The following is a 15,029-nucleotide window of genomic DNA, read 5'->3' as shown; positions in this document are numbered from 1 at the left end:
CTGTTTGAGGGATGAGATTGTTTTAATTTACAAGTTGTAATACACGGGGCTTTCTATGTTTCCTGATTGGCTAGTGAAAAAGAACACCGCCCCACGTGATCCCAACACACTTAGGCACAACAGTGCGCCCATGTGATCCGTGGGCCACTACACTGCGCACAACTCCGCAGTGTTTCAAAGCAAGGTTTCGCTTGGGGCGAGTGCGGATTTTGTTTGGAGATCGGCAGCGTACTCCTTAGCTACGTTGCAGACAGCAATTTCAGGGCCCTCGTATTTGTTTTCTATTATTCCAATGACAACTCAAATTCATCCTTGGAACTGAATTGAATCTTGGCCTGTAACACTAACATTTTATACAAGCCATTCATTTTATCACTTGTATTTCTTTGCTGCGCTTCCAATGTTGTCCCTTCCTATCCTGAGGCAAGGCCTGATACTGAGATACGGTTTCAAAATGTCCTTCAAGGTGTTCGTGGTCAGACAAGTTAGTGTTGGTGGGCTGTTTAACCCAGGAACTTCACAGGCAAACCCAATCCTGTGCTCATCTAACATCCACAAACCTGCAGCCAGGGATCACTAGATAGCAATGAAGAATCAGAGTCCGGTCAAATTCTTTCCTTCCCAAAGCCATGGACATTTATCAACTGCAGCATCTCCGCTGCCATTCTAGTTGAAATCAGGTAACTCAGCACAGAGCAGGAATCGAACCTGGGACTACTTTTAGTTTGTGCATCAAAATAACCCAACTATTTAAAAAATAAAGTAAGCTGAAATAGGAATTACATGGCTGGATTGATGGGTTCTTGGTACATTGGGATCTTACAATATGAGGATGCTACTACTTGAAGGTTACTTTATTATTCACTTCAGCATGATGTATATCCTGCATTATTACTACTCAGTAGTACCAAAAAGGAAAAGGGAGGCTCTTTCAAATAAAACAGACTGAGTTAAAACCAGATCAGCCTTGGTCGATAAAGCTAACCAGAATTGCACAATAAACGAATGGTAATTGCTCCAAGTGGTGGCCCTGTAGGTGCTCCAAATAGAGACCTACGAGTTAGGCCCATAGTAAATATAATTCCACAGTATGTTCTTTAATATTTTCAGAAGGCCTACTAGTTAGCCGTGGCTCTGTGGTGGTACTCCCACTTCAAGTCCTACTCCAGAGACTTGAGCACATCATCTCGGCTGCCAGCTTTCGAATGCGACGTTAAACCGATGCCTCAGATGGACGCCGAATAATTCAAGGAAGAGCGCTGGCATTCTCCCTGGTGTCCTAGCCAGTATTTATCACTCAGTCAATGTCACAGTTTTAAGTTAGTTGGAGCTTGCTGTGCTCAAATTGGCTGCCACATCTCCCTGCATTAAAACAGTGACTGCACTTCAAAAATACTTCATTGGCTGCAACGTGCTTCGAGGTGTCCTTCAGTCATATCAAAAAATATTTTATTTACTAAGAAACTGATTAGTGTGCACCAATGAAACTATTAAATAGTTCAGCATAGTTCTTGTCATTTTCAGTGACACTCATTAAAAATACTTATTTTTGCTGATAAACCCATTTCCAGCTGTATTAATAACACACTAGGTTACCACTCTTAATACATCAAGGAATAACTTTTAATTAGAAAAAAGTGACATTATATTGCATTGCCTGATTGCATTGGCTCATGGAAAATTGTGTGTTTGTAATTATGCAAATGAATTTTCACAGAAACCTGAAGTGTAATCTCCATTTTGGGTGCAAATTCCCAAATGTGCCCAACATGGAAACTCTACCCTGCAATGTCTCCAGCATTATATAACAGCAAATCCCAGTTTCTGGTAGTATGCATTGTTCACTTTACATTTTAAGCTTTATTAGTGAAAAATTTCCTAGAAGCAATTATTTGCCCAACACAGTGGGAGGCCTTCAGCCAATAGCCAGGTCAAACAGAAACTCATTTGGTCTGGATTAACAGCTGGACCCAATAAACTGGACAGAACTCCCAGTCAGATAGAAGAAATCTAGAGTCATTGCTCAGTGGTAGGATGTCAGAGAACCACAATTACTTGCATTGGTAAAATTTTTCCCATACTATGCAACTTCAAGAGCTTTTGATGTCGAAATGGACCACGGTGGAAGTGTGTGTTCTTGAGATTAATCGCAGCTCATCAATCCCTTGATCAGACCATCTGCGTGATTTGGGATAAAAAAATCATTTTGAACTGTTCCTTCCCGTTAATTTTATTCAAGAGTTAAAGTTCCAGATAAGCCAACCACACCTCCCTAATTGCTTGTATGCAGGAAAGTCATCATCATCATCATAGGCAGTCCCTCAAAATCAAGGAAGACTTGCTTCCACTCAAGTGAGTTCTCAGGTGGCTGTACAGTCCAATGCAGGAATTACAAGCTCTCTAACAGGTGGGACAGACAGTGTTTGAAGGCAAGGGTGGGTGGGGAGCCTGGTTTGCCACACACACCTTCCGCTTTCTGCGCTTGGTTTCTGCATGCTCTCGGCGACGAGACTCGAGGTGCTCAGTGCCCTCCCGGATGCTCCTCTTCCACTTTGGACGGTCTTGGGCCAGGGATTCCCAGGTGCTGGTGGGGATGTTACACTTTATCAAGGAGGTTTTGAGGGTGTCCTTGAAGCATTTTCTCTACCCACCTGGGGCTTGCTTGCCGTGTAGGTGTTCCGAGTAGAGCACTTGCTTAGGGAGTCTCGTGTCAGGCATGCGGACGACATGGCCCACCCAATGAAACAAGAATACAACCCTCAATCCTTCCTCCTACCTCACTTCCTTCATGGCCCCAGAATAAAGTGGTTTATATGTCAAAATCCGGTTTCTTTACCAATATGAAGACACTTCACTTCAACTTGACATTCTGAATTCAAACAATCCTCCCCCAAACAGTTTCCCTAACTCGGGTTTGTGATATTTCATGAGTCACAGAAAGCTGTCATGAATTTCATGCTTCAGTAATGGATTTGGGAATCTGACATTACTGCTGGGGTTTAGAGAGTAGGACGGGCACTTCCACACAGCCTGTTGGTTGGCCATGCTACAGGGCTATGCCACAGCCTCTGACGGAGTCCCAAGATGTTTCTGGTTTGATATGCTAAGCACTTCCCGCCACTTCTATGGATCAGTGCATCGTCCCTGATAAAGCTTGGTGATATTTTTGCTGTTTTTTTTTTATAGTCTTCAATATTACTTTCAGCTCACCAAACATTCTATTTCCATCAAACAGCATCTGCAACTCAGTCAATATTCTACAAATACATTGCCAACCATTATGGCAACTTGGATCAACTTCAACACTCTTGCATCCTGCTGCAATCAAAAGATCTTCAATTAGTGGCAGGGTGCGTCTCCTAACCATGACGCAGGTCTGCACAACCAAGAAGAAATCCGAGCAGGTGCGGATATAAAAAATCCTGCCCGGTCTACGTGATTTTCTGAAGAGCACCCTGAGGAAGGTTCGTGCCAAGGTCGTGCACTTACAAGGTTGTAAAGATGTATTGACCAATCCTATAAGGGCAATCTACTTTTGTCATAACCGAGGCTTGTTGGTTTATGCCCGTCAAATCACCATGGAGGCAGTCCAGAGAGACAGACAGAGACAGAGAGACTTGCATTTATATAGGGCCTTCATATAGGGCCTTACAGTCCATGAAGTATTTTTAAAAGTGTAGTCACTGTTGTAATGTGGGAAACAATTTGTGCACAGCAAGCTCCCACAAACAGCAATGTGATAATGACCAGATAATCTGTTTTTGTTATGTTGATTGAGGGATAAATATTGGCCAGGACACCGGGGATAATTCCCCTCCTCTTCTTTTACGTCCACCGAAGAGAGCAGACGGGGCTTCAGTTTAAAGTCTCAACTGAAAGTTCGCACCTGCAACAGTGCAGTACTCCCTCAGCACTGCACTGCACTGGAGTGTCAGTCTAGATTTTGCACTCAAGTCCCTAGAGTGGGACTTGAACCCATAACGTTTTGACTCAGAGACGTGTGCGCTACCAACTGAGCCACTGCGGTCACAGAGGGTGGAAATGATAATCAGATCTCCAGGAGGTCATTCTGTGTAGCCTTTAAATAATTTAAGTGTCTATACACCAGACATGGGTTTTCAGATAAGCTACCATAGTATGTCACATTAAGTGCAGAGGATGAAGAACTCCAATAGTCTCAAGGGCGAGAGGGGGAAATCTTTGTCTACCTCCTCACAATAGAAGAACACGACAACCTTCTTGCTCCTTGTGTAGAATAAAGACATACACCTAAAGCTCAAATGCCGAGGAGATCTATGCTCTCTACCAATCTCTTAAATGGAAATACTAACAGGAGCAGCCGGGGCGGGAAAGGGTGGAGCTCCCTGCAATCAGGACTTGATGCGTGCGCCCAGAGTCCTTGTTGCTGAAGGAGCTGCAGTGATGACGTTGGTGCTTACCATTTCATTTACTAAAAATCAAGAAATAGCTGAAAGTTTATTTAATTTAGGGAGAGGATAATTGTTATATTCAAGGGACAGGGATGACTTACTCCCCAATTAACACATCCTCAGACAAGGAGATATCTGCAGTTTGGAGGGCATTTAGCATAGCCACTTATGAGAGATTTTTTTATCTAACAGCAAAGGCAGTACTGCATGCACCAAGAATGTCACGATTTTGAAAAAAAACATTCCCCAAAAAGCAAGGAAGCAGATACAGGTACACCCTGTGAAATCCAGAAACTTCAGGACCGAGGCCATTCCGGTTTTCGGGTTTTTCTGGATTTCAGAACAGAAATCAGACGTCCCGAATCCGGGAATCCCTGGGCTGAGTTTCAGGTGTTTCCGGATTTCGGAGAAAGGAACAGCAGCTGTGGATGATGGCAGGGACAGCAGCTGCAGGGGTGATTTGGGCCCCGAAGACAGCAGGGACAGATGTTGAGGGTGATTTAGGCCCTGACGCAGTGGGGATGGTGACTGCAGGGGGTGTGGGAGGGGATTGAGACCCAGATGCTGGTGGGGGGGGATTCGGACCCGGATACTAACGGGAACACATGCTGGGGGGGGGGTTAGAAGAGAGAGAGGGATTGAGATCTATATGCAGATGGGGACATGGGGGGGGCGGGGGGAATTTAGGTCAGGATGCTGACAGGGTCAATGGCTGTGGGGTGATTCAGATCCCTTTGCCGATAGGGATAAGGTGCAGTCTAACAGCAATCCAGCGGTCAGCGCTTTGGATTTGCGGGTGTCCGTGGATTCAGAGTGCCTCGTGACTTTTGCTGAGAGAGTTTTTTGGGAGTGCCGGTGAGTGTCTGTTTTTTTGGAAGTATTGTATGTACAGGTTTCACTGTGCAGTGCTGTGCTGTTGGTGTTTGGAATTTGTGCGCTGTTTATATCACAGTTGTCAGGGGAATGTCCGGTTTTCGGAACGAATTCCGGATGTCAACTCGTGCGAATGGCACGGTGTCCGGAAAATTCCGGTTTTTGGAACTCCGGATTTCAGACGTTCTACCTGTAAAATGAAAACTGGTAATGCTACAGGTACCAGCACATAGTGACCATTTTCATCATCTCTCAGCAACAGAAAAGAAACTTTCCTGAGCCCAGGCCAAAATAGTTAAGAGTCTTACAAGTGGTAAGAGGTTAGTAATTCGAAATCAACACCCATGGTGTCTCAGAAAGTGCTTCAAGCCAAGAACCAAGCGGTACCAAGCCGATCCAAGTGCATAGTCTGAAACCACAGTATGAAGAGGACTTCAATATAGTAGGTGAAGCCAACCTCAGCCAGCATCAATAGGTCAATGGATGGTCTTAACAGACTTCAGTAGCCATGGCACCAACTCAATTAAAATTCTGGACCTAATCTCAATGGATGCACTCCTGTAGGATCTTCTCAACTTTTACAGCAGCCCCTATAAGTCCTTACTAGGAATGCTAAGTAGTTCCGACAGACTTTTGTATCACATTTAAATTATACACACAGCAGACCTCCACTGTGCGCATCTGTGATACTGAAGATCTTTGATGATTTGGTAAAATGCTTGGAACCCAATTGGTAGGGTGACAACTGGCTAAATGTAGCTTTATACAATAATTGAAAACAGAAGATTAAATGAGCAGCGGTCTAGCACCATAATAATGCTCAAATGATTTTAAAGCAGTTCCCAATATGACTTTCCTTACTGATTATCTGGAATTAGTGTTGCAGTACATGGAGAATGTTGAAATGAATTAGTAGTTGACTGGAATCTCTATGAATCAGAAAGTAACTCAAGGGATTTTGATTTTTTACTATTGTTCAACCAGTGTTCTCAACAGAAATCTGGGAATTTCTAAGTACCTATGTGCAGTGCCATTAACCCATCTTCAATTACAGGCTACATCAAGTTACCTGGTTACCAAGAGCAGTCATCTGACAATCCTGTAAATCATTGATTAGTTTTACAAGCTATGAACTAGAAATCAGACAAAAGATACTGAAAACATTTGGAACACTCAAACCCTAGCAAAGTCACAACCTGATGTTTGGAAACCACAGCCACACAAAGTTAATTAATTATGAAGTTCACTAAATCTTAAAAATGACATCAAGTTATATACATGACAACAACCACACTTCTGTAGTGTCAGACTTTTTCTTTTAAATGGGGAAAGAATACAAATATTCTTGAAGAAAGATCCAATCATACAGAAAACCAGTACCAGCCACACCAAGTGAGAACTTCACAAAAAGTTTACAAATTTGGCCCGAATTTAAAGAACCGAAAAATTACCCAGAAAGTGCATCAAATCAAAATCTTGTGCTAAACCTTCCATTTTATTTGTAGAGATTAATTTCATACAGTTTTGCAGAACCTTTCCTTTTGCCTTGTGAAAGCTCAAGAGCATATGATGGCATTCATATGCAACAGTTACAGGAGAATGAAACGCTAGACATTGCACTAGAAAAACTACAGACAGTTGCAGTGCAATAGATATCACTCTGCAGTACTATTGTGTAAACGGCAATGAACTGTTGGAACAGCATTGATAACTAAACAGTTAGCAGACATAACATCTGGTCACAGGTAATGATTCAACAAAATTGACAGGCCTGTTCCATGCTATTAAACAAGGTCTTATAGCAGTCTAGGTAATAAAAACTGTTAAGCCAACATTTAAAAAAAATTCTCTCTCCAAATGTTCCTTCATTCTTTCCAAAAGGCACCAACTCTCTGCTGGAATATGATTCCACAGACAATGGTCACCCTCCAGTACTCACCCAATGGCCATTATTCATGTGCAGGCCTAAATGGCAAGAGGCAAGAGGCAAGAGGCAAGTCAGGCTATTCAACTGCATGTGGCATATCATCATATCCACTGGCAACATGAATGAGTATTTTGAGTAATTATGTACTACAAAATGATTAAGAGCAGGAGTCTAAGACAATTTCCCCCTTCCCAATCTAAGTTCAAATCATCTCTACTGTTTCCCTGGCTCAAATCATCTAACTCATTACAGAATGGGAATGAAACCTGGATCTTCCTGCTTCATACTGGCTCTCCTGCTCACTTGATAAATTTGTGGAGCTATCTGGAGAGGTTTGGTTTGCATGATTAATAGTGCTTTTAGAAGTTTTTCTTAAGATGCTCTATAAATGCAAGTTATTGTCAAATGAATGGGCACAAGAAATCGAAAACCTTGTCCAAACCTGGTTTGCGTTAACCTTACCTGGTTTCTTATAGGTGACGTAGATATATAAAGCAAGGACAATGATGTTTGTCAGTAGTGCTGCCCACCAATTGATGACAAACATTACCCCACAGCACAAGATAGCACCAATCAATGAAATCCACATGTTATAGTATCTAAATGCAGGGCGCCAGCCTAAGAATAAAAGTAAGAAATAAGTCATTAAGTACAGGTAATTTGTGAGATTTTGTGATGCAAAGTGACAACCTAAGCTCTACTTAATTTAGTCAAGCTTAGATCTGTAAAAGGATAATAGCTGCAGGTTGTTATGAATTAAGTGCCATAGACATTGGGCTAAGTAAGTCACACACACTTAATTTCACTTCAAAACCACATAAATACTTATAATTAAACCAAATCAGTCACCATTTTACAGGATTGTGTTAATTCTATGCTAACCTTAACAGGCGAATACAAGTTGATTATTGAGCTCATCTGGCAACTGGTAAAGGTACAGGAGACAGAGAAAACTGAGCAGGCCAAATCAAAATAAAAAATGTTCTTTTTAAAAAAAAAGCTGGACACTTACTTCAAATGATAGTGCTCATTTTTCCCAGGTGGGGAGGTACAAAGAGAATAATTTATTATCTTGTATTTTGAATAAATCTCCACAGATCCATGGCCAAGAGCTCAGCAGGCATTTTTTGATCATCCAGTCTAGCTGGAAATACTAGTCAGTTTAAAATGCAAAAACGTATTCCTGGCACAGCCACCCTCACCTTGATGGGCAGCGAAATACACCGTCCCCCCTCTAACTAAGTTAAAGTAACCCCAAGACACAAGTGAACAACTACACTCAACATATAAATATCTGCAATCATCCAGATGTATTTCTCATTGTTGACTCAATTCTTACCTGGAGATTTAGCAAGAGAAGCATGGAACACTGAGAAATTAATCAAAGCGTATGAAGCCAGGAAAAAATTGGAAATGATTGGCGCAATGACATTCAGCTCAGCTGCAAATTAAACACACAAAACAAAATAAAATGTTGAACATGACAAATACAAATGCCTAACAATTGCCAGACCCCAAAAAACATTTAAGAACAAACTGCCATTCTTATTTACTTTACAAAACATGACAGTAATAGCAATATATACAGTCAAACTACAGAACATACACACCCCCCCGCCGCCCAAATCACAACAAATTACCACAATTGAATCTCTTTTAAAGTTAATTTTGAAGAAGCGAGCCATTCTCTGTGTGTCACTTTGGGACAGTGCTCTATTGTCTCTCAAACATTAAATCTGTGTGCACATACACTGACAGAAGCAGCTTCTGGTCAGATTCACATTTAAGGTTCATAAAACAGATTAAATGCATTATCCCTTTCAGTACAAAATGCACACAAAACTACACTGTTCAAACAAAATACACAAATATAAATCTCTATGCCTGTAATTCGCCTATATAAGTGACTACACTTCAAAACATAATTCATTGGTTTTGAAGCACTTTGGGATGTCCCGAGGATGTGAAAAAGATTATATTTCTTCTTTTTCCCTAGCGTAGCGAGCTCCTAATTTTTATCATTGGGTAAAAAAATTCAGCCCATTTTCAGGTACACAATTATTCTCTACTTCAGGCATCTTATCCACTCTGAACAACCTCATCGCCGCTTCAGGACCCAATCATTTTCGCCCATTCACTGAGACACATCCCCAAGGATCTAGCAGTTCCCTATGAGGCCCCTAAGCATTCCTCCCATGAAGCTTGCCCTGATTAAGGCAAGTGATTTGATCAGTATTTTCTCACTTTAAAAAAAATTAGAGAAATCCAAGTGACAGATCAAGGCCCATAGTGCAGCACACCACCGTGACAGACAAGATCAATTAAAAAGTAGTGATCATGTTCTAAAACTAGAGATTGCGGGAAGAAGGGAAGTAAAAATTTGCTGAGTTTTCCTTTTCCTCAGATATGAAGTGTTTGCCCTGGACACAATTCAATTACAATTGATTGTACTTGATCGGAAGTATAAGCTAAAGCAATCCATTAGATTAAGATTGTAATATTTTTATGTTTCACAATTCTGCTGGTAGTTTTCAAAATATTGACTAACCAATTAATATGAATCCCAAACCAATGAAGAATGTGAGAACATATCCACGCAATGGTTCATTGTTCTTGCCATAACCCACTGAAAAAACGTGAAGACCAGGATATATATTGTCCTTACACAAAGCCTGAAGGAAAGAAACATTTGTTACTGTCGGCCAGCTGTTCAAAAAACACTGCATAAAATAAAGTGTCAAAACTGAAACACAGGCGTAGTGAGCAGATTCTAACATGTATATTCTCCTTAAAACACACACACACTTCCTCAAGAGAGCTGGTAGATGAGCTGCACATGACGACTTGATTTTTTTTATCACTACACCCATAAGGTAGCACGTCAATGCCAGTAGGTATCTCGGAGTGTACTAAAACCACACAATACGTTTCTGGATTGCTACAAACACTGAAATCGGAGATTGTAAAACATTTATCCAGATGTGTTTTAAGGATGGACTAGGTTAAGACAAAGGTTTGAGGTGAAAAGTAGATGGGCTTCTTTGGACTGTTTCCTTAATCAAAATATTGCATATCTAAAAAGGAAGTATGCAGTGCCAGATCTGGCTCTGGGTAACGAAGCAGTACAAGTAAGCAATGTGAAAATAAAACCCTGAGGAAATAGTGACCGTAAACCAATTCGGCTCACATTGGAGATAAGGAGTGAGCAAAAGAATAGCCCAAGATAAAGGTACGGGACTAGAAATTAGTTTACTTAAAAGTGAGGAAAGGGAACCTAGTCGCGAGTAAGTTGCAAAAATGGCAGATCAGTGTGCAAGCAATGGGACATATTCAAGTATGAAATGGATAAGATACAGATAAAATACATTACAACTAGGAATAAGGAGGGTGCGTCAATGGCAAAAAGATTAGAGCAAAAAATAGGTTAAAAAGAAAAACGGATTTTTCCTGAATAGCTGTGGGGGACGGGGTGTGGAATCATAGTTTACAGAGCCAAGTGGAAAATCCCTCAATTACCATACCAATGGCGAGCACCCACTCATTGGGGGCATAGGGAGCAGCCCCAAGCTCTGCCCCCAACAGGCTGTTGCTGATTCTTCAGAGCAAGGCCAACCTCCTGGCGAACCTCCCCCCAAGTTACGAGGGGAATGCCTCGAAACAGATATGGATTTTCAGGCTCACAGTAAAAAGAAAGACTTGCAATTATATTGTGCCTTTCATGACCACCCGACGTCCCAAAGCGCTTTACTGCCAATGAAGTACTTTTTGAAGTGCAGTGACTGTTGTAATGTAGGAAACACGGCAGCCAATTTGCACACAGTAAGCTCCCACAAACAATAATGTAATGATGACCAGTTAATCTATTTTAGTGATAACTATTGACCAGGGCACCCGGGAGTAACTCCTCTGCTTTTCTTCGAAATAGTGCCATGGGATCTTTTACATCAACTTGAGGGGGCAGACGGGGCCTCGGTTTAACGTCGCATCTGAAAGACGGTAGTTCCAACAGTGCAGCACTCCCTCAGTACTGTACTGGTGTGTCAGCCTAGATTTTTGTGCTCAAATCTCTGGAGTAGGACTTGAACCCACAACCTTGTGACACAGAGCCAAGGGTGTTCCCAACTAAGTCAAGGCTGACAGTTTGGTGGGGGAGCGAAAGAGGAAGAAAGGTAGAGAGGGAAAAAAATATGATTGGGAAGTCAGAGAGAAATATACAGGCAAGTACAATATTTTTGTAAGGATATAAGATATTTACCAGAACAGAGAAAGCCAAGAGGGAACTGAATATTTTCGAAGTTATGCAAAATTTTGAGAGTGTAAATAGTGAGATTTGTTTTCACTGGCTGGCAAATCGATCACGAGGAGGGTCATTACTAGAAGAATGAAGATACCTGCTCACTGGAGTGGAATCTCTATCCTAACATTGCACAGCATCACTCACAAATTCAGAGACACAGCCACAATCGTTTTTTTAAATAAATTGCACCCTAGCAAACATGGTTACTGAAGGCTCCACACAACAGAATCGGCTGATTTATTTTTCTTTTGTAAAAGTTTAACACTCCCCAAATTAGCTTGCGAGCTAAATCCTGGTCAGTTTATATATTGATAAATAGTGCACAATCTTCCTTTCATAATTTGGCAATGATTACCGGGAATGGCAAATTAACTTTACTGTATGCCCGTTAAGGTCAGTGAATTTGGATGCCATGTTTTTAAAAATACAGTGTGTATGCTGTATAGTTGTATTGATAAAAATATATTCAGAGATTTTAAAGATGGATTTTCGGTTCTGCTCATTTTGGGGCGACCCTGATATCGCCTGGAAAATGTTTGCGCCTCGTCTGCAAAATTCAGCAAAAAGGTTCTGGGGTGCAAAATCAGGCGTTACACAAGGAATTTTTGGCGCCCCAGCCAAAAGTCATGGCGTTAAAAAAAGTTTTGTTGATTTAAAGAACTTCATTGTTATTCAGTGCTCTGCAACATAACATTATGTATATTGCATGGTTTTCTTTTGTTGGGGCAAGTTTTTGATCCTTTGTTGCAGTGAAATTTGTGTTTCATCCTTTGCCATTAGTGTCTTGTGCATCATTCCAAAATTCATCGGAGATGTGCCTTTATGGGGGCATAGCATGTCCAGTATTAGCTCCATTCCTCAGTTTCCCCCATTTAAGAGAACCATGAGCTGGCGACGTGCGACTCTTGGTCCGGCAGCATCTCCACGTTGCCTCCCCCGTGAATGGGATGGCTATCCAATGGGAGTCTCGCCAGGCTCCTCTTCGTCGTCACCCTCCTCCTCCTGAGGTGGGCCTGCAATACCCACTGACAATGCGTGGCCCCTCATGATGGCCAAGCTGTGCAACATGCAGCACACCACAATGAATTCGGATACCTGTTGAGGGGAGTATTGAAAGGTGCCTCCAGAGCAGTCCAGACATCGGTCTGTCTGTAGGAGTAGCATATTTATGACAACACTTCCTTTTGGAAGTGCAGCCTTCTCACACACTGCTCCTCAGAGAGCTCGAGGTATGAGCGTTGGTGCCTGTAAACCTGTAGGGGATAAGCCCTCCTCCCCAGATGTCTTCGGCCTCTCCTCATCCATGGGCCGACATGGCCAAGAGCCCTTCCTCTAGCTTAACACCGCCTGGCAATAGCATGGAGCATGATAAGCTGGCGAACTAATAATGCCCCCTTTAAATTCGCTCACTGATGCTGTAAGGGCACTGTAATGGCAGATAAAACTGCCGCTTTCAAGTCGGAGCTTCACGCAACGTGATGTGCGCAACTGTTGCAGTCAATGTGACTTGTGATGTAGGATCCTCCTCCCTCCATTTAAATACGCCGCCAATACTGCCTGCTGGACCCTGAGAATGCCTAGTTTTTCAGACGTTTCCTAAGGCGGGAGTTTAATGAGGCGTTAGGGCCAAATTTTGCATCTGGGGCGATAGCAGAGCATGATTGAAGTCATGATCTCAGTGAAACTAGACAGCGGGGTGATAAGTTTTTGCGCCACCACAAACCATGAGCTGAATTTGCCATCCGGGCGGTAAAATCTGAACGGCCACCGTAACGCCTGGAAACACCATTTACCGCCCCTCTGGGGTACTAACTGAGGCATTAACGAGCTGAAAATCCAGCCTCATATCTTGGATAAGCATGTAGGTAATTTCCACACCTATATGATAATACACATGTAGTTTGATGCTGCAATGGGGAATTGTAGGCTGCTATGGAGCTAAATGAGCCAAAAGGGCAACTTCATCTGTGCTCATTATAGAATAGCTATATGGGACCAATTGCTAAACAGCATCATTGAAAGGTCAAGACGACTTCAAACTACAAGTCCAAAGCGTCTGCAATTTAGAATAGTAATGCAAATCTCAATTATAACTTGTATTACCTTTTATGCGGTGTTTTGGTTCAGATTTTATGCTAACACCATGTTTCATCACATCCTATACGCTGATCAATTTTGTAGCTATGTGTCTCCTGTCAATTGCCACAGGTTTTCCCAAAAGTCCACGTACATCATATCCACTGCAATTCTCCCATACACCAGATCTGTCACCTGATCAAGAGTTCAATCAGGTTCGTCAAGCACAAACATTCTTTCTGAAATCAGTGTTGGCTGCTAATTATTTTCCTCGCTATTTTGCACTGGACTGTTCCCTTAGATAGCCTTGTTTGTTTTTCCACCACCCTAACTTACATCTGCTGTAAGTGCCGGAGGAAGTGCAGCTGAAACATTTGTTCGTTTACTTTTTCACCCACACTTGTACCCAATACATTAGTGATGTGCAACATTAGCTATGTGACTGAAGACTATATAACTTATTGCTGCTAAGAAATGCTTTTGTCTACAGAAGTTGGATTACTTACAAAAAAATCTGTAGAAAAATCTTATACCTAATGGCAATAGGTACAATGACAGCATATGGAAAATTCTTCACGTACATGAGGAAATCATTTTAAACCCAAGATTTTACACTTGCAGCATAAGGCATCTCAGCAAGATCATTCACAAGACTTATGAAATAATGTTTTAAGAACATTCATCAAGCACTGACTGAATCAATTAGCTGCTGATAGTTGTAGGTTAAAATCATTCAACTGAAAGTTATATTTATTAGGAACAGCCAAATCTCTATATTTTCCACAAATCTCTATGTGTTCTTACCTGGAATATTTTGGGAGCACTCACTAACGAGGCCAAGGCAGAAGATAGCGTAGCTGAAAAGATTCCTGCAGTAATCAACGGTCCAAATCCAGACACCAGGCTCATGACCTGAAAAGAATCCAGGTTAAACTAGAATTAGGTTTCAATCTCAAGTATTTCCCTGAAAAGGAGTGCTAGAGAAGGCCCAATGGTTATTTAGAACATGTGGCCACTGTTTCAGACATCAATTTACCAAATTACGACTACTCTCAACATTCACAAAAATGTAATCTGGTGCAAAACAGCCTTAAAAAGTCAGTCAGGGAAGTGGGTAGAAATTTAACAAAAAAAATTGATGCACTTAATTTGGATACAATTTAAAAATATATATATATTTAAATGGCAGTTGTTTGTTTAGCCCCAGAATAAACCTTTCCTGAAGAGAAGGAAATAGTTTTCTCTCCAGGTATAGCTCACTTTGAGTCTCCAAACACTGATATATTTCACCTCAAAATGTGGACAATAAAGCATTTCAAGGTACAGGACAATTTCATTATCGGGAAGCATAAATTACAAGATTCTACCGGTTCAACTGCTTTGGGGCTGGAAAAACCAAACAAAATAAATATTCCTTTCCTCCAGG

General features: G+C 41.6%; 1 protein-coding gene across 3 annotated transcripts in view; it reads right to left on the bottom strand.

The window, feature by feature from the left end:
* Nucleotides 1–15,029, bottom strand: part of slc12a2 (solute carrier family 12 member 2) — a 257,401-nt gene that overhangs the window by 47,188 nt on the left and 195,184 nt on the right. For all 3 annotated transcript variants that reach the window (XM_070881565.1, XM_070881575.1, XM_070881585.1), the window contains exons 11-14: nucleotides 14,408–14,515; nucleotides 9,779–9,902; nucleotides 8,570–8,671; nucleotides 7,693–7,848 (exon numbers count right to left, since the gene is read on the bottom strand). In XM_070881565.1, the coding sequence (XP_070737666.1) occupies nucleotides 7,693–7,848; nucleotides 8,570–8,671; nucleotides 9,779–9,902; nucleotides 14,408–14,515 (490 nt within the window). The remainder of the gene's footprint in view (nucleotides 1–7,692; nucleotides 7,849–8,569; nucleotides 8,672–9,778; nucleotides 9,903–14,407; nucleotides 14,516–15,029) is intronic.

The sequence above is a fragment of the Pristiophorus japonicus genome, chromosome 1 (assembly GCF_044704955.1).
Source record: "Pristiophorus japonicus isolate sPriJap1 chromosome 1, sPriJap1.hap1, whole genome shotgun sequence".
In the NCBI taxonomy this organism is placed as follows: domain Eukaryota; kingdom Metazoa; phylum Chordata; class Chondrichthyes; family Pristiophoridae; genus Pristiophorus; species Pristiophorus japonicus.
Note: the sequence above shows the minus strand (reverse complement) of the source record. Positions and strands in the feature narration are given on the sequence as shown.